The 20374-nt window shown below is 36.8% G+C and overlaps 1 protein-coding gene across 1 annotated transcript in view; it reads left to right on the top strand.

Annotated features, from left to right (window-relative positions):
• The window catches only part of TMEM132D (transmembrane protein 132D), a 259005-nt gene that overhangs the window by 97768 nt on the left and 140863 nt on the right, over positions 1–20374 (top strand). Inside the window, exon 3 of the mRNA XM_082774504.1 lies at positions 5232–5378. Within this exon, the coding sequence (XP_082630630.1) occupies positions 5232–5378 (147 nt within the window). The remainder of the gene's footprint in view (positions 1–5231; positions 5379–20374) is intronic.

The following is a 20374-nucleotide window of genomic DNA, read 5'->3' on the forward strand; positions in this document are numbered from 1 at the left end:
TGCCCTTCTCTGTGCTGTTTCAAAGCAGACTCTTTGTTGACAGTGTACCGCGGCACTTAGCAACACACGTGCTGTAGCCCGGTTATTTTTCACCAGCCAGCTCTTCCGCTTTATACAGCACTTAAGTAACAATTTCACAGCCATTACCAGCCCGCAGTAATGACATGGGCTGAAAGCTAAGCGCTAAGTGGTTGTAAACTACAGAAAGTGGGAGAAGCTGAAACAGACACTTTGATAAATGAAAGAGGACACTGCCTGCATTTTAATTGGCCGAGTTGAAGCCTCTTTTATCACTAGAGTAAACACAGTGGGTTTTGGATCATGAGATAGAATTGGGAATCACTGTCTTTATGTAATTAGGAAATGTATTTGCTTGATTTCAGGTGTGATGTATTGATTCTGGGAGTTCCTTCTGTGTTTTTTTTTTTTTTTTTTTTTTTTTTCTTTCTGCCTTCCCCTGCTTTTTACCCCCTCAGCACTGATAGAGATTTCAGGGATTTTGGACTCCTGAGGGCTTTGTTTGCCATGATTGATTTAGAGTAAGGAGTAAGCTACTTACAAGGCTCAGAACAGTGCTCCAGAGGTAAATAACCAGTGGAAACAGCTATGAAAATGTTGAGTTGGATAGACTCACTGCTTGAAAAAAAAAAAAAAAAGAAAGAAAGAAAAAAAAAAAAAAAAGAAAAAATAAAGTTGGAATGTTTAATAGGTCTTTTCTTTCCTCCTGCTTATGCAAGTGGAATCTGGGAATCTGGCCCAAAGTAAAGTGATGGGTACAAAATGCTCAAACAACTTTCCTGTCTGCTGCCCAGCCATAGTATTTTAAACAAACTTACAATGTGTTGTACTTAACCGAGCAAATACATGAAAAACCTTTGTCATCAGCCTTGTATGCATATAGCTGTTGAGAAATGTTGCTAGGCTGAACTGTGGCTGAACCAAGAGGCTGTCTCATGAGCACTCTCAAGAGCAGCTGAAAGGTCGAAGACCCAGCTTGCCCTGTGACAGCCCAGAAATTCAATAAAGCAGATTTGCAAGAAAGTAATTGAGCCCTGACAGCAGTCATAGTGTTTTCATCTCAGGTATCTTCAGTTTTATCTGTTAACAAATAACATACCTTCAGTTATTATTAACCCTGTTTCATCCAGGCCATTCTTTGGTAATTGCAAAGTGCTACTGCCATTGTAAATTGGGTGAATAAAATTCTGCAATCCCCCACAAGTAGCAAACACAGTATCAAGACAAACTACAGGAAAATGTATTTCCCTGAATCATGGAATTGCTGCTTTAATCCTAAACTTAGAAGTATTTTTAACTGATTCTTCTAAAAAAAGTTACTGACCTCTAATTCTGTAGAAAACAACAATCTTGTGTTATTGTTTTCAACAAAATTAAAGGTTTGGGTTTTATTGAATGACTAAATTAGACCTTATCAAAAGCTCTTCTAAGAAATGCTGATCCATAGGCTGCAATTACCCTAAGGAGTATACACAAGGATCTACATTTGTTTTGAAACATTAGAAATCAGTACTGGATGGCAGTCACTGAATAATGTGAATGTCAAGAATAAACAGACCCAGCTTTTCTTTCTGTTTTTGCGTTCATTCTGCTGCTAGTTTACATCATCTTTCTGGCATTTAAAGGAATCCAGACAAAATGTAAGAGGATGGTATGATTTATTGTGTCTGTCTGTATACTAATTTTAGTCTGTTTTATAATGATTTTTAAATGATAAACAAGAAAATTCATCAGTTTTCAATGTGTAGCTGAACTTAGCAGCACTGAGATCCTGCACATCTTTCTCAATTACAGTAAAGTTATTGCATATATGACATCAGGGCAAGGTAGAGTATGCTACCTTCAAAGCTCTAAGGCTGCTTTTTTCTTGATTTCCTACCATTTTTGCTAATAAAATATGTTAAAAGCATACCAGTTGTGTAGTCAGTATAACCTTTTGTGTGTTTTTATGTGGTTTTTATGTGTGTTTTATGTGTGTTTTTATTGTAACTTACTAATTGCTCCTAACATACAGTTATGGATTTATTTATTTATTTTATTATGTAAGGCTGTTTGGATTTCCTGGACATGTCATTCTTTTCTGCCCAGCGAATATGTCCAGGAAAATTCAAGTGCTTAAAATCTTTGTCCAGGATTTCCAGAATTCTCCCTGCAGGATCAGTTTTCCTACATGTGTTCCAAGCAAGCTTCATGCTATGTAGAAATCCTAGGTATGCTTATGTGCAGACCATGGGGACAGCACGTTGATTATTCATCAAATGTGCTGTCTTCTGCATTCATGGTCAACACCTACACAGCAAACCCAAGGGGCCAAACTTACAGCACGAGCTCAAGGCACATGTGCCTTTGTGAAATGAGATCAGTCAATGGCTCTCATCACTGCAGTCTCTGTCTGTGAGTGATAAAGTTATTGCCCTGTGTCAGAACAAAGACATCGGGGCAGTTGCCCTTTCAAATACGTATGCTCAGCACAGTGGAGTCTTCTCATCAGCCATAATCAGCTAATGGAGACAATGAACACATTGAAGAGCAAGAAGTTTGAGTTTCTTAATCACAGCCAGCCTAACGTGGAAGGATTTGAGCTCTCTATAAGTACATTAAAGGAGGCTGTAGTGAGGTGGGGGTTGGTCTATTCTCCCATGTGCCTGGTGACAAGAACGGGCTAAAGTTGCGCCAGGGGTGTTTTAGGTTGGATGTTAGGAAGAACTTCTTTACCGAGAGGGTTGTGAGGCATTGGAATGGGCTGCCCAGGGAAGTGGTGGAGTTGCCATCCCTGGAGGTCTTTAAAAGACGTTAGGTGTTGAACTTAGTGATATGGTTTAGTGGAGGACTTATTAGTGTTAGGTCAGAGGTTGGACTCGATAATCTTGAAGTCTCTTCCAACCTAGACAATTCTGTGATTCTGTGATTTGAGCCACTCTCATTTCCCTGTCAAGTGGGAACCATTTTTCTCTCACGAATCTTAGTTCACACCCAGCAGTTTTCCTTTCTAGAGGTGGGACCAGATACTGGTCACTAGGACAGAACCCCATGCTGATATATGATTCATGCAGATTGTCTGGCTTTTTCCCATCTCCCTTTCTTTCTGTAAGATGCCAGGAATGCAGTTTAATTTCCACTCTGCTTTGACCACTAATTTCTCATCCTGAGGGACATTCTTGTTCTAGGAACAGTAACTGCACCTGCTTAAAATACGTTTTGTAAAATTAGCATAGAAACAGCCTGAACACAAATTGGCAGGCATTCACATAGTAATTCTTCCAGGTGTGCTAAGAAAATTACAGCCACTGCTGTTGAATTAGTGGTAGAAGAAATGAGATATAACCTTTTTTGTCCAAGACAGTTGAAGGAATACTTTGCCTTTTTATCTTGAAAATGTCTGTGGATGTTGTCCTTCAAAGATTTCACAGGTAACATCATGTGGAGGCAGAGATGATAGTGCTTGTTTTTACTGATATTAGCATCTCTGCATGGCAACAGCTGTTTATACAAAAATCAACCTTTTTGTTGTCCTCCCTCCCCTGGAACTGAGAACTTGCCATAACACTGAATGGATTTTGTGTATGAGACTTTAAGCAAATATAATTAAACTGTCATTTCCTGACAGCTCATATATGAGGCTCTTTGACCGCAGTGGACTTTTTGTTTTTGTAAACAATTTTGCAAACCAAAAGTTAACAACACCAGGAACTCCTAATTCATAAAATTGGCTGACATTATACAGTCCTGGAATAATTCAGTAGTTCCTTAAGATATTTAGTTAAAGAAAAGGAGAAAAAGAATTAGGGATTATAACATCAGCTAGGAGGAAATAAAACAGATATTTCAAAATATGGTTATAGTTCCTCTTCTCCACTGATTATTCAAAACCAGAAGTATTGAACTAATACATGAGAGTCAGAAGAGTACTTTTCTGTAGGAGCCAGTCAAATCTTCAAGACTGTAACATTTTGTCATGCACGGAAATAGACATCCAAAGAAACCACTCACTTTTGGAAAAATAAGAATATTTATAAGTGTTTTTAGGATCAGAGCTGATAGAACAGTTAAACTCAACAGTACTGAAAGAAAATGAAGATATTTTGTGGAATTGGAAAGATGATGAATTTTGAAGCAAAGATATATCTTTGAGTCATCCAGAGTGCTGCTTGGGGAAAGTGGGGAGTAGATTTTGCTTGTAACCTGGGACCTGGTTCTCAGCTCCTCACTCTATATCCTCACTGGTATTAACTCTAGTAAAAAACTCAGCTCTGGTGAGTTTGTACTCAGCTCTGGTGAGGCTGCACCTCGAGTACTGTGTTCAGTTTTGGGCCCCTCGCTACAAGAAGGACATTGAGGTGCTTGAGCGGGTGCAGAGAAGGGCGACGAAGCTGGTGAGGGGCCTGGAGAACAAGTCCTACGAGGAGCAGCTGAGGGAGCTGGGCTTGTTCAGTCTGGAGAAGAGGAGGCTCAGGGGCGACCTTATCGCTCTCTATAGGTACCTCAAGGGAGGCTGTAGTGAGGTGGGGGTTGGTCTGTTCTCCCATGTGCCTGGTGACAGGACGAGGGGGGAATGGGCTTAAGTTGCGCCGGGGGAGTTTTAGGTTAGATGTTAGGAAGAACTTCTTTACTGAAAGGGTTGTTAGGCATTGGAACAGGCTGCCCAGGGAAGTGGTGGAGTCACCATCCCTGGAAGTCTTCAAAAGACGTTTAGATGTAGAGCTTAGCGATATGGTTTAGTGGGGACTGCTAGCTTTAGGTCAGAGGTTGGACTCGATGATCTTGAGGTCTCTTCCAACCTAGAAATTCTGTGATTCTGTGATTCTGTGAAAACCTGATTTCATTTTTAGACAGAAGTGGTATGTTCCTCTCCAATAAAGTAACTTCTAGTCAAAAGAAAGCATTAACACAGTGATGCCTATAGACTGGATGATGGAAGAGTAGAGTGAGAGGTAATCTCCAGAATACATCTACACCATAATTTAGACATGGCTAAAAAAGTATTTACCATTAGTACAGTAAGATCTTTTTTTTTTTTTTTTCTGTGTATCATTTCTTTTTAAATGTGGAACTCTTAATTAATTTTCTCTTCTCTATTCCTTGTAATCCTGTTGAACTCTAATGAGAAATAGCATTTACTGTGGGACAGTAATGAGAAAATGATGAAGAAAGAAGTAATAGATTGAGCTGACATTTTGTATCTAAAAGATGAAATATCCTGTTGTTCCTCCTAGGGCAAAGGTGAAGAAAGGTGTGAACATCTTCAGTGTAAGAGCCAGCAGCCCATACTTGTGGGATATCAGAGAGAGTGTGGATTATATGGGGAAATATGCACCAGCTGTTATTGTTTGCCAGAGGAAATCTGCTGCCTCTGAAAACAGGTAGGTCATTTCAAGTAGTCTGTCTTTTAATAACTGATGGTTGTTTTTTCTTTTCAAAGCATTTTTGCTGTGATTGTAAATTTTATTATAGTGTGTGATGAAAATGCTTTTGGAAAAACTGTGGCTGTCTTTGTTTTGTAGTGCATTGCAAATTCTACTACATGCACTTTGAACAAAAACGTTACTCAATCTTAATACTCAAAGGAAGTTAAAGCTAGCAGGAAATATTGTTTTCATATGCTATTTGGAAGAATATATTTCATATCTTAGCATTTGGTTGTGACTAGTTTAATCTCTTCAAATTATTTGCTGCCAGACATTATACCATGGCTAATTATAGGGCTGTTTGGGATATTTATTATTATTATTTTTTTGGCCAAATTTCCAGGGGAAACTAAAACACATTCATAGCATAAACCTCACATTTTTGTTTGTGAGATTTATATGAATTTTTAATCTGCAGAAGAGAATAGGTTTTCCATTTTACATTCCCATTGTGCAACCACTTAGATAGGATGTTGACCTCTTTCTAACAGCTGTCATCTGACAGGTAGATGTTCCTCTTCTAATCACAACTGAATGCTTTATTGAATAATTTTTATATCAGTTTCTCCTTGTCCATTGCTTCTGGCAATGTATGTCAAATGCGTATTTATAAAGATCCAACAAACTACAAACGTATTGTGTTTGGTATTGCTGTTAGAGAACTTGCCATACAACATGGGAATTCCAATTTTGCTGTGATTTACTTCTGAAATCTAACAAAATCTTACAGGTATAGGGATTTATTATGGACTTTTGAAATTTTCAATAAATACCTACCAAGTCTAATGACTAGGAAGCTTTTTTTTTTTGTTTGTCAAAAAAGCAATGTGTATATATATATGCCAAGGTCACAGCTCTCTATTGTCTAGCAAAGCCTGTCAGATTCTTTAAAACCCCAGTTCAAAACTATTCAAAGACGGTGTGAATATTTTCATTGACTGGAATGGATATTTGATCAGAATCAAAGTTTTTATCAAAGGTGCACTTTCCATCACACTTTATCTTGTTCACTCCATGGAGTGCACTTGCCTGATTTCTCCTATTCATCAGGAAAATATAACACAACATCATAGCTGATTGAAGCTTGGCATCTTATTTCTCTTTAGTACTCATCATTCAGTAGCAAACCTTCAAAATGACCCCTTCTTCACAAATATTATTATGTCAGCTTTCACATGGTGGTAGTGTTTGCTGTGTGCTTTCACATGCTGAATGGCTTGTGAAAGCCATAAGCATGGCTTCACGTTTATTAAAAGAAATGTGATCTAATGTACATTTTAGATTTTATTGGAAAGAAAATCAAGAGGTGACAAAATCAGAGACATATGTGTAATTCAGGTACAACTTTTGTTTTAACTTATTCCATGTGAGTTCTCAAGTTTAGATTTTGTGATTTTTTTAAAAAACTTTTGAAAACTTCTTCCTCATTGTTTGTAAACATGTAAAATATTTCAGTTCAGTATGTTGTTTTCCTCATTAAAATTTGTCATACTTTGCTATTCATTTTAAGAAGGAAGATCAAGCATTATATGGGGAGAGTATGTTCAATACTTAATGGGAAACAATTTTTCTTTATCTAGACATGTTTGATGTCACTAGATATACACAATGGATAACAGTTAAATATTGATGTCTTTTATCAAATTGTTTACCTCTGTAGTTCCTTTATAAATTCTACAAACTCCATTTGCATATTGTTTAATTACTCTTAAAACTCAGAGATCTGATCACATGAATGCAAAGGTGGCAATGTTAATTAACTAGAGATTCAAAGCTTTTGTGTTTCTGATAGTTTTACATGGTTCAGGAAATAGTGTTAATAAAGCTAACTTACTGTGACAGGTGTAATTTCATAGATTAAGGAGGCACTTGTGCAAGTGACAAATTTAACCAGGATGCCTGAGTATTTCTTTATCTCAGTTTGAAATATATCATTCATTTTATTTGGAGAGGTTTTGGCAGCAAAAGCTTATCATAACAGGATTAACATATAAATATTATCACAGCCAGCAGGGTGTTTTAGTATGAATATTAACAGCAAATATTATGAGTCTGTAGGAGAATAACTAATTAAGCCCATCTGTCAAATATGATTTGGAGTTCTCAGTGCCTTGCTTGCTATGGGCTTGTGACAGTGTTCCAGATTAACAGTGAAGCAATTATAAACTTCTCCCCAGTTCTTCTGATTTCATTCTAAGGTGATAATAATTTTGTAACACTAAATCCTGACCCATGAGATTATTAGATGGGCTTAATCTCTTCTGCTCTTTGAGAACTATCTTCCATTCCTCCATTTCCATGTAGACAACCAGAAGAAAACAAACAGAAAATCATGTGATGTAGATTAGCCAGTGACTCAGAAATGTGACTTGGGAAAAAAATTCAAATGATCAAATCAGGGAAATATGTGTCAATATGTGTCATCCTTTACTTTTTTCTTTTTGATGTTGGCTGCTGTTAATTTTCCTTGATACCTCATGTAATGGGGTGAATAGAATAAAAAGACAAGATTAAGACAGTACTGCATTTTAAGAATGTTTTCCTGCATTAGTGTAGTTCCTCAGTGTTTCTGAAGTTGGGCATCTCTGCTGTGCTAGTGAGTATTGATGAGAAAAAGAATTGTTAAAAGAGGAAGATCAGGGTTCCCACCTGTTCTTCTGTGTTTCCTGTTTGTGGAAGCAAGCTGGAGGGGTGTGGGGTTGGTAGGTGTGGATTTGGAAAATTATTGAGGTGACTAAACGTGTAGTTTTACAGGATGTGCCTAAACCAAAATTTTAATAACTTCCAAAAAAAAGCGTCTAAGAGATTTTCAGGGACCTCAGTTCCTTACCTGTAAAACATGATCAATAGCATTTTCCTATATCCATAGCTGTGGAGACATTGAGCAAGATGCTCTTGATATGATATGATGATTAGTATCATATCTCAATATTTTATTAATGCATATCAAGATAATCTTAAAATATTAATGTGTATATTTTGGAGAACAAATGTTTGTTATTCCATTGAGTATACATTATTGTTCTCTATGCTTGTGGACAAATGAGACCATTCATCCAAACAAGTACAAAACAGACAATACTCATCACCAGGTAGAACCTTAGTGTCTGCATATGACTGTTTACTGTATTATCTTCAATTGTAGTTGAACTTTATCACAGATACACTTTGCTCACCAGTTTTCTTCCCCCATGCTCATTGTTGGAAATGTTACAAAGATAGCATTTCTTCTGAAGCTTTCTTGTTTGTGCTCTTGGTTTACAGTTCTATAGCATTAAAGCATTTATTGACTTTTACTGCCTGAAACCGGATGCTGGTCCTGCAATGGGGGTGGGGGTTCCTTTTGATTGTGAACTACAGGACTGCTTCAATCTGTGACAATATTGACGTGGTAGGAAACAACAGTATTTTCTGGGCTATATCCCTCATTTGTTCTTGTGTCATTTTTTTCATGTTATGGTATGTTAGTTTTTTTTTTTTTTTAACATTTCTATCATAAAAGAAATTAACTTGATATTAAGTAAAACAGTAACAGGAAAACATACAGCATCATTCCCTTTGATTTTCCTGGATGATACCTTTTTTTTTTTTTTTTTTTTTTATGATTTTTATACCATTTACTTTAGTGCCCTATATTTCTCATTTTCAAATCTATTATGAGATCTCATATTATGTAATTTAACAACTAGATTTTGTGTTGTAACAGCAGTGATCTATTGCCTCATTCTCTTACTTGTTGCATCTATCAGTATGTTTGACAGACTCTCAAGCATGCTGTAATTCTAAAGTGCTTCTGAATGCTTCTGTTTGTTGCAACAAAAGCAACAAATGTGACATATATATCAGCCTGATGGCCTCAATAATTGTATTGTGTGTCTTGCTGGTGCTCATAAAAATGCTTCATACACATAGTTGTATGTTTGTGAGCACCATTAATATTTTTTACCTTGTTATTCATGTGGTCACACAACTTTACCAACTAGAGATATACTATTTTGTGGAGAGAAAAATGTCTACTCTGGAATTACAGAAACAATGCATGCTGAAGCAAAACTAAGTTGGTGTACTTTGCCCCATTGTGGTGTGAATCACATAAGCTCATAATGAGAAACTCATTGTTCCTCATGAAGAAACTGGAGGAAGAAAAAGACTGTAGAAATCAAACACACTTTCAGATGGGATATATACAGGTATGGAGTTGAAAAAGCACGACAGAGAGTGGGACACTTCAAAATACAAAGCGATGTGAGAATTCTTGCTTATAATTAGGAGCAGAAAAAAACCCTCTTTACATTTTTTGTTGTTGTTTATTATTATTATTGTAGGGGAGCAAATGATATCATATACGTGGTTTCAAAGTTACTTTCCAAGTAATGATTTTGCTCTAAAAACTGTCTATTCACTCAACATCAACAAAGTCAGGCAGATATAATTGTGGTGGTTTTACCATGCTGGGCAGCTAGACACCACAACCTCTCTCTCACTCCCCCTCCTCATATTAATTTTATTCTGAAATAGTGGAGTTTAATTCCATTTACACTTCCCAGTCATCTAGCATCTAGATAATGATTAGCTATAAAGGCATTTGTCCTGGGTAGCTTTGGAGTTTCATACTGTTTCATATTTCTAAGAATTTGTGTGTTGTGATGATGTGATAGCACTAAATATCTTAGAAGTTATGTTTATATTTCACATATTTGAAAGCAATTAGTCAAAAAAAATTCTATTCCTCATTTCTTGTTTTAAAACTTAAATGTGTACTCTGAGAGAGAACTCTTTGAGATGTTGAGACAAAATAGATTTGTGTGAACCAAGACTCAATGCATCTTTCTTTTACATGCTGACCCACTTCTTCACTTTTAAAAGGAAAGCCATTTTATTTATTTATCAAGAAATGCAGATTCTCTCTTTAAGTCATCCTACTCAATGCAGATTAAAAAGGTTATTAAGTTATCATCTTGAAGCAAATCAAAAGAAATGAGAAAAGTTATTAACCAGCAGCTATTAGATAAAGACATTACTACGGGATTTTTTCACCTGTTTCTTTGAAAGAGACTCATTCATTTAAAAACAAAAAGATTGCAGGAAGCAGTTCAAAGGCATGTGGATAGTCTCTTGTCATCTTAGAGGTGGAGTTTGTTTCTATACCTCTGACATTTAGATGAAGGAAATACCACAGGGCAACTCAGCTGTCATTGTGAAAAAAGATTATTGCCTTTAATCTCAGCTGAATTTTAGGGTTCTCCTTAGAAAAGAAGTTAATTCGTGTGTTCCTTTGTGAGCATAATTTTTATTGGAAATGGGAAAAAGTGACAAATACCATTGAATTGCCTATGTTGTCTCTTGAAGTAGTTTGAAAACATAAAATTCCCTCATTCAGGTATTATCCTTCTGAAATATTAATGTACAGTTATATACCACTTAACATCCCTGAACTGTTTACAGCTGTTGATATACAGAGCTACATCATTGCTCTATCATCATAAGGAAAGTGATAGAGGTGAAGTACCTGTGAAATCTAACTTGACATGACTTAACAGTTCACAACTACTGTCTGAAAAGTCAGGAAAGTAAAGGAGACTGCAGTATCTGTACCTTTTTATGCCTCTATGAATCTCTTCATCGCCTACAACATTTTTTGTGATGAATGGGAGAAAGTCAGACATCTCCTCTTTAGAAGAGTACTTGATCAGCAGACAGATATTATAAGGGCTTTTATTCTACTTTGTGGTGAAGTGCAAAGAATAAAAATATGCCAAAATGTTTTAGGGCACTGGCGGGATTTACTACAGTACAGCTGTTTGCTGCTTTATATTTGCATATATATATATGCTTTTATATTTTCAATGCGGTGTGTGAAGAATAGCTGTTAAATAGTGCATCATGTTTCCAAAATATGTTGAGTATTTTCTCCTCATCTTTACTGATCCTGCCTGTGTTATGAGTAACTGAAAAGGATAATTGAAGCTTTAGTACATAGCCATCACGTCCTTAGTTTCTAGAGGTTGTATTTGGGTCAAAAGAAATTAGGGACAGACAGCCACCTTTTTCAGTGGCAGCCCAGACTTGGCAGATTTTGTAGGGCTCGAATTTGGAAGCAGAGAGTTGGGATTGGTGTTGCTGTTATGCTAGGTCACTACACATACCAGGGAGGGCTGGTGTTACAAACCGTCAGCAGGCATTGTGTGTGTGGGAATAATGATACAAATCATGAAAAAATATATAGTCAACTGATCAAAGACATCATGTTAATTTGAGAAGGCTTTGCACTAGCTCCAATTTGTATTAGAATCTGTGGTCGTTTTCTAACGCATTACTATATTTGGCTCTTCTTTTGTGATAAACTATCCCAGATGGAAAATAAGTCCAGTTAATAATTACAGAGACTTTCAGACTGGCCTCTTAATGGTCTAACTGGTCACAGGTCAGTGGCCATTCACTGACTATCCACCATCCTCAGTATAAATACCTCATCCAACTCTCCTGTCCACTCTACGCTGTCCAGCTATTTGTAACCAAAAACCCTGGGAAGAAATTCTAAATCTTCTACACTGTTGCAGGAGAAGAAAACCTGTGAAAGTGATGCTCAGTTTGAGTTGAACTAGCTCTCCCAACTCATATCAGCTGTGATTGCAGGGCAGAGCTCTGAATAGAAGGCATTTTGGCTGCAGGAAGAGTGCTTGTAAGGAGGGATGAATTTAATTTCTTGTCATAGCTCATCTGAAGGCAGCAGGGTTTATCCCCTTTGTATTTCTTTATTACATTTTATTACTTTATATATAGAGAGAGAAGAGCAATAATGGAAAGGATCCAAATACTGATGCATGTTCCATAGTTAACAAATGACACCAAAACTGTACTTTCAATGAGTACTCAATAGTTCACGAGCTTATCTAGGAGTTTGAGAAAAGGTGTGATATCTTCATCACCAGTTACCAGTTTTGGTAGCTCAAAAGATGAAGGTTGGTTGAATGAGCCTGGGAAGTCCTGGAAGAAACTCTGATGATCCTTGTATCTATATAACTGAAGACTATTATAATGCATACATGGGGAAAGCAGGATTACATTTGGGGGATTTTAAGAAGTTGTCAAGACACAAAGTTCTCTATGATGCACTGGTAATTAGGCCGTTTTCTCTGATATGTAGTACCTTCCATAAAATGAGGTTCACTGGCATCGTGATCAGCATGACTTTGCTAAAATGCCAGGATTTGTCTATAGGGAGTCTTCTGAAGTTGCTGCAGTTGTTGAGATTAAATGAACTGTCTGTAAAATCTGCAAACAATAAGTAAAGTTAGGTGTTTAATGCTCTTTCATTAAGAGTTCTTGGCGTGAGGATATGAGAATCAGATAGTTTGAGGGAAGTGAAGCCTAAGTAACTTGCTGACAGACAACATAGCTTGTTCACAGATACATTTGTTCCTAGTCCCGTCTTCTCTCTCTTTCTGGTGCTTTATGCATATTTCTCCCACCTCCCTTGTAGAGGAGATATCCTCCTTTCTGTACAGTGTTGGAGTACCTAAAAGACATTCTCAACAGTCTGAATAAACCTTATGTATATTTAGCATCTTTATGTTGTTGTTATCCGGTATGATAAATGTAATTTTAAACCCAAGGAGGAACAATTTCCCTTAAGAATCTTAGGGATTCATCACTATCATGATGAAGGCTCCCCAGTAAAGTAGTCACTGCACGAAGCCTGTCTGAATTTAAGAAGTGATTGGACTGTGCACTTAGTCACATGGTCTAAACTTTTGGGTAGACCTGTGCGGTGCCAGGAGTTGGACTTAATGATCCTTATGGGTCCCTTCCAACTCAGGATATTCTATGGTTCTATGATTATGCTTGCTCTGTGTTTTTGGTACTTATCACTGTATCACTGTAGTCCTTAAACCTTTAGCAGCCCCAGGGCTCAAAATATCAATTTGAATGGGACAGAAACATTTTGCTACCTATTAGAAAAGAAACAGCAACTGAGTAATCTTCTGTCTATTAAAAAATGTAATACTGAATGCAAAAATACATCTTTTGAAAGTGTCTCTAATGGTGCCGTTGATTTTCTTTTCCTTGGAGGAAATCTTGTAAGAAGTAGTACTAATTACTCAGAGAGTTCGAAAGTAGATGTCTTTTAAAGTATGAAAAGAGGCTGAAAATATGCCTATTACTGCTGAGGCACAGGGATTCCCACTTTGGGGGATGAAAGAAAATTAGCATCCAGCAATGCGCAGATCAGAATCTTAACAGAGTTATGTAATACAGCCCATCATCCACACAAATCATTAGGCTGGTCCTGAGAAAATTCTGATGGTGATGAAGTTCACTGGGCTTTGAGTTATTTTATGGCGCCAACTCTATAGATTTACTGATTATGTGAACAAGCTAGAATTGCAATATCACAGATGTATGTGTGGTTTATATGAACTGATGACGCAGATATAGCATCCTTTAATTACTTTGCCTTGGTCACCTCTCAGCCTTTAATCTGCCTTTATGGGGTAAGATAAGGCTGCTGCCCCAGTTTGATAGAGGCACAGAGAGGACATGGGCTAAATATTAAAGACAGTTCTGACCATAATGAACAGCATCACCTACTAGGGTTTATGTGCAGTGGGGCTACACACCTAGGTTTGGAGTGAGTTGCATTTAAGTTGAACCACTGAGCTGGGAGCTGCACTGAGCTAATCACTGAGAGGATGCAGAAGTCAGTGGTGCGTTGTTTTGTGGCCCACTGTAACTGGATTAGCCTTAATACTTTGGCCAGGGTCACACACAACGTGTGACAGAGCAGGATTTAAATGGAGATCTTTTCTTCATCTGCCAGCTGGTCCTTTGGGAGCGAACATCCACTGAAGGTGGCTTTTCCTTTTTTTAATTCAGGAAAAGCTTTTCCTCTGAGGAGTTTATGTCGAGTTTTATGGAACTGCAGGTGTCTTATAACTCTTTTGGAGGAGTTTCTGTTACCTTCCATACAGATAGGAGAAATCAGACTTTGTCGGGATAATAGGATGGCGTGTCTTTGTGGACATCATTGATTCCACTACACACACAAACACGTGTGTAAAATCACAAACAAGACAGAAAACTGAGGTGTAAGATTCCATAGGCAGAGCTCTCTGTGTGATCAATGAATATTTTTGCTTACATGAAAGGAGTGTATAATGTGATTCATTCCCTCGCCTGCATGGCAATCTGCGGCAACAGGCAGTACTTCCACCTCTACCGCCCCACTCCATCTTCTGAAAATGTTTTCAAGCCTACAGTGTTATCTGGGGTATGCATTTTTAATGTTCTACAAAGCTGTTTGAGTATTCTGTATGGGTTCAATTTGCATCTTTTTTTTTTTTTTTTTTTTTTTTGAGGTCTAATTTTTTCATTTTGAAATCCATCCTCATTGTAAAAGTTTATGAATCATGTTTTATGATATTTTCACACAAAATTGTGCATAGAAATGCATAGAAAAGATGTTACATAAGAATTTAGACATAACTACATTTTAGAGGGTGTAAGAGTGGGAAAGCAGGCTCTATCTTCTGTGTCAAATAAGGGATCCATGAAGACTGCCTTGTTGCATGATTCTTTGGAAATTACAGTAATCATTACAGCATAAGTTAACATTTGTTACTCAGAAACACTGAGAGCTTTTCCAGGCAAGAAGTATACATAGGAATTCTCATTAGGTAAGTTTTAAAATTTGGGTAGCTGATAGCATCGCTGCTTTGTCTTTGATTCAAGACCAGTGTGGGCTGGTCATGATGCAAAGTCGCAGTCCACTAGTGAATGTAACTGCATGATAAAGAGCCCATCTGCCACTTAATTCCTGCATTCGTGTTGACAATATGAAGAATACAAAGGGGATTAGTTAGCTGTGATGTCTTTATGTTTGACATTCACTGTCAGGGTGGTGGTTGAGGAATTGCCTGAATTTGTGTAAATGTATTAATATTATTATTAGTTTCAGGGGTTACCTGAAGATAATAATCAAATGTGCAATTAGCTGAATGGATGACTACTATCTCCATCCTTTCTTGCCAGAAGTTCTCTGGTGTTTTGCAGGCACATGTCTGCCTTTCGTCAGATTTGTCTGAACTATCTCTAGAATAGCTTTGACATTGACAAGATATCTATTTTAAGTCTTTATTGACTGGAAGCTTTTCTAAATATTAGCGTTGTGAACCTCAATGTTGGGACTGTGGAACAGGATAACTATTCAATTTATACTGTAGAAAGTGAGACAATATGACTTTCATCTTTGATTTCTTATATTGTCTTTCTAAATCAACTATAAAATCAATACCAAAGAATGTTTTCAATATTTTTATAATTTCAATTTCAGCTATACCTTAATGCATCAGAGTCTCCATACATTTATTTATAGGAGCTCTGGCAAATACATATGTGCTCTTATCCCATATTGATGAAGATCATCCCATAAGATGAAGGCCATCATACCAATAGACTAAGAAATACATGTTTGTGTGACACAGAGCATGGAGGTAACAGGGCCAGCTTGGCTACACCAGTGCTGCATGCTCGTGTGGTTGGGGCTCAGTCACCAAGCCCTGCTCACTGAATGTGCAGTATCTGAGAAGACAGGACTACACCATATCAAACATGGTTTGTCACTGTGGGCTCAAAAATTCTACAACACTGAGACGAACTTCTTCATTTTTAGTTTATTTGAATCTTACATTTAGTCTCATGCTAGAAAGAAAATAATTAGCTTGAATAGTTTTCCATCCAATTAATCTATTCCTAAGTGGCAAATATTGTACCTGGAAACCAATTGATTATGAAATGTTTCCTCTGAGATGCATTTTCCTGTTAATTGTTGGGGCAATTAATTTTCTTACAGACACTTGTAGATCTTTCTGTCTAAAGTAGTTAGGGCAAGGAAAGCAAAAGGCACAGAAAAGAACCAGAGAAGACTATAATAAGAACTGTAATAAGATGTTAAGATAATAACAGATTTAAAAAACATAGCATATGTACAATATATATGTATCATGCATTTTATAACATCTATATGAGGGAAACTCTCAAGAGTTTCAGAAGATAGGACATCTTAGAATTAATCTCATATGCATATTCATTAAAAAACAGTTTTACTTATGAACACATGATATTTTTTCCATAGGGTTCTGGGCAGAGGAGAATTTGGCAGACAAACTCTCACAAGTCTCTTTATGATGTGTTTTTCAAAATAATGTCTATTTCCCCCTCACCTCCTTGAGATGTATAGTTTGGAAATATATTGGCAGATTTTAAATGGGAAAAGCAAATGCAGTTTTGCAATTTGGATGCAATATCCAAAGTTTATCAAAACATTCAAAGAATTACTGTCCTGTCAGTTGAGTCTTCTCTGGAAAGCATAGAGCCAGTATAATGTTCTTCTATTTTTAAAACGTTTATTTCCAATTCTAAACATCTTCTAATATGAGAAAAACAATGCTGTTCTCCTAAACACTACTGCACATGGCTATATGGTTACAAATTTAATTTGAATTTCCCCAAAATTTCAAAGCTAGTTATACCCCTGATGTGGAATTTTATATCTGAATAACTTAATTTTTGGTAAGGTTGTTAGATACTCAGTGGACAACTGTACAATAAACCATTTTGAAATGTATTAATTATTCTTAATATCTATCAAAACCACCAGTAATACATTCCCATACTCTCACTGCTATCTGTATTTTATGTTAGAGTTACACTTACACGTTCATGGCATGCATATTGTCTATATGCAATTCTTTTTAATCCTTATAGATTGAATAAGGTTTGATTTTATGCACATTCAACACCAAGAACATGTGCTCTCTGACAGAGAGAGGGCGTGGGTGTATTCTACATTTGTTTTATGTATTTCAGTGAGATAAACTCCTGATTTAGTCCCTAAGAGTCTCAAAGAGAATTATAATGTCTTGATGAAAAATTACTATTTATTCAAAAATCAAGATTTTGTTCTCATGAATGACATGAAAATAAATCTTGTTTGCAGAGATTCTAAGCAGCAGATGATGAAGGTTGTAGCTATCTCTAGTGCATGCACAGTTTCAAAAATGTAGCCTTCTGATCAAGCCTTTAGGTCAGTGGGCATCAGCAATTGTTTTGTAGAAGCGGTGTTTTTGCTCTTTACTTTAGGATACCAGTTTTGGCACACTCATTATGCTTATGTAACTCTCCTAGTAAATTATCTCCTATTCAGGGTTTTAAAGGATTAATCTTGTTTATGAAAAGAAGTGTTTCTGCTGCTGCTTGGGTAAACCACAAATAAGGATTCTACTCCACAGTTGTAATCACAACTTGTAAACTTACTGAGAGCAGTCCTAATGAACAGCTAATGATAATCCAGGTGCTTCCTTCAGCAATACAGCAATTAAGGAAAAATTAAGACCAGTCATCAGACAGGTGAAAACAGCTGTTAACACAGGAGACTTACTTACTTGCAAGCATAGTTCTGTGTATATAGGTGTGCTGGCCAGCTGCGGTGAAAGATGACACTGATCTGCCTTTCACTTGAGAGACCGAGTATTAATTTTTCCATAACAAAGATATGCAAGAAATGGAACTTTTGCAACTGGAGAAGAAACACTTGTGGTAGGGGAAGAGTAAAGAAAGCAAATATTTAGATGGAGAGTAAGAGAAAAATCAGTATGTTTATTATGAAGATCCTTACAATGAAACATGAATTATACTGCTTGATTTGCAACCCTAATGTTCTTTTTATATTAAAAATAAATAAATAAATAAAATGCATTGTTTTTTCAGTATTGCCAATTATATCAGTCTATATGTCCAACTAAAATTTTTGGTAGTAACAGTTAAAATATTGTACTCATGGATGTCACTAACATGTTGCTTGGCCAGGTACCCTCATTCTGTAGCACTGGAGCTATGGATGAGTGGCAAGAGCTTTTCCCACTCTTTAGGAGTCCTGCTTTTAGCTGGAGTGCTGAAGAGAGGGATTCCTGGGAGCATAGCAGGGATTTGGGTGTTCACTCGCCTGTGTGGGAGCAGGGCAGAATTGTATGCACTTGAGCTTTTCTTTGATTCTCTATTTCTGTATTTACCTTTTCTGTGGAGCTAAATCACAGGTGGGGTTGTTACCAGGGCAAATGGTTACTGGGTGCTAAGAAAGCATTGCCAGAGCATTGCCAAAGAGTGAAATCGGAAGGTTGGTTAGTGGGTGGGAAGGAAGGACACACTGCTTTCCTGACAGTACAGGAGAGAGTTAATGATGAGGCTGTTGTAAGGTTCAGTGCCACAGCATGTATGAACCTCATGGCTGGCCTGTGAGACACGCTAATCTTCCACTGCATGTAGACACGCTGTTCGGACCTGCCTGCTGCCTTTCTCTAAAATCAGGGCAATTACCAGCTAAGGTGTGGAGTGCTGTAGGGAAGGCTAACCAGAGGCATTTTAAAGAGTCATCTCCCAAGGAAAAAGCAATCTGAAGATTGTTGTTGAAACATCTGGTTTAGAGGAAATGTTCCTAAATACATTCTTTTTTTCTGTTAAGTTCTGAGTCTGATTGTATGTTTTCAAGAAGCAAAAATCTGCACTTAAACCTATTGGAAAAGTAGCATTTTTGGTCTGTGAATGTGCAGAACTCTCCTGTTCTAAAATTAGAAAGTCGATTTTACTGTTAAGCCAGGGGAACAAGAAGCTCGACATGCCCTCTGAAATTAGCAATGAAACAAGCTGTATTGAACTCATCTATAGCTTTAAACCTTTGGGGCAGTGGTTGAAATCAAGATAGACAATATTTCTCCAGGCTGTCACAGTTATTTTACAAGAGCAAAAAGAGGAGGGGGAGGAGGGAGTTACTTTGGTCTAATTTCCAAATGAAATAACCACACAAGCTTTTAAAATCATCCAGAAGACTAAGGGATACTTCAAATAGTCTACTATGTCAAGGTCCAATTTATTCTTCTGAATATCTATTTCTTAATGTTGACAAAGCTAAGACATTAAAACCAGCACGCATGTGCTCCGTTAAAAGGTGCTGCTACTCTAGAGGACGGTGTTACTGGAGAAAAGGAATGCAGAGGGAGGGGAGGTCTTTCACACAGTAAAGACCTAGAAAAAAGGGTTAAGAAAGTACTTCAATGCTTTTGAGTTTTGTGGACAGTATTTGGAAAGGATTTAACATTATGGTAAGTATGTAAAAATCTGTATCTTTTTGTTATAGCAGAAGCAAGTGTCATTTCAAAGGCTTGCTCTGAAAGGTGTTAAGCAGATATGAAGGCAGTTTGAATTCTCATAATCTTCAACCAAACTTGAGACTAGAGATGCAAGGATTTGGTAAACCACAGAAACTTTCAGGGGAAAAAAAAAGTGATGTGGGTACAAAGAAGTGTACTCAATATTGGCTGCTTTTTTCTCCCAAAGACCTGAAGAAAAATTTGGAAAGAAATTAGTGCAGCTGTATACCAAGCCTTAAGAATGATTTCTATGGCCAACAAAAATACAATATAAGTTATATGTATTTATACGTTATTAGGCAATTGCAGTTTCCACATATTGTAAATTAAATTCATCTTAAATTTGTGCTGTGCTAACCACACAAAGAATGTGCATAAAGATGTCAAGTTAACTTTTCAAGCATTTTTCTTCCTAAAATATGAGATTATTTTCTGTAGCTACATTAGGTCCTAATTTAGGTACTGTTTCAGAATTCTGTGGTTATTATTATTACTATTATTATTTGGGGGGGGGTTGTTTATAAGTCAACAATATTCATGCTTTCTATTTTTAATGTAATATTCCTTCTATTATAGAGAGATGTAAACAGCTATACATAGAGATATATTCTAGTACCCTAGCATGCTATGCAGAAAAAACACTAATAATATGTGTATCTGATTATTATTTTTTTACAAAAGAAAGAATTTATACATACTGATGTCATAGAGTTGGCAGTACTTTACAGGTGCTAACTCAATAATACA

This window comes from Aythya marila (genome assembly GCF_965140915.1).
Source record: "Aythya marila genome assembly, chromosome: 17".
NCBI lineage: Eukaryota > Metazoa > Chordata > Aves > Anseriformes > Anatidae > Aythya > Aythya marila.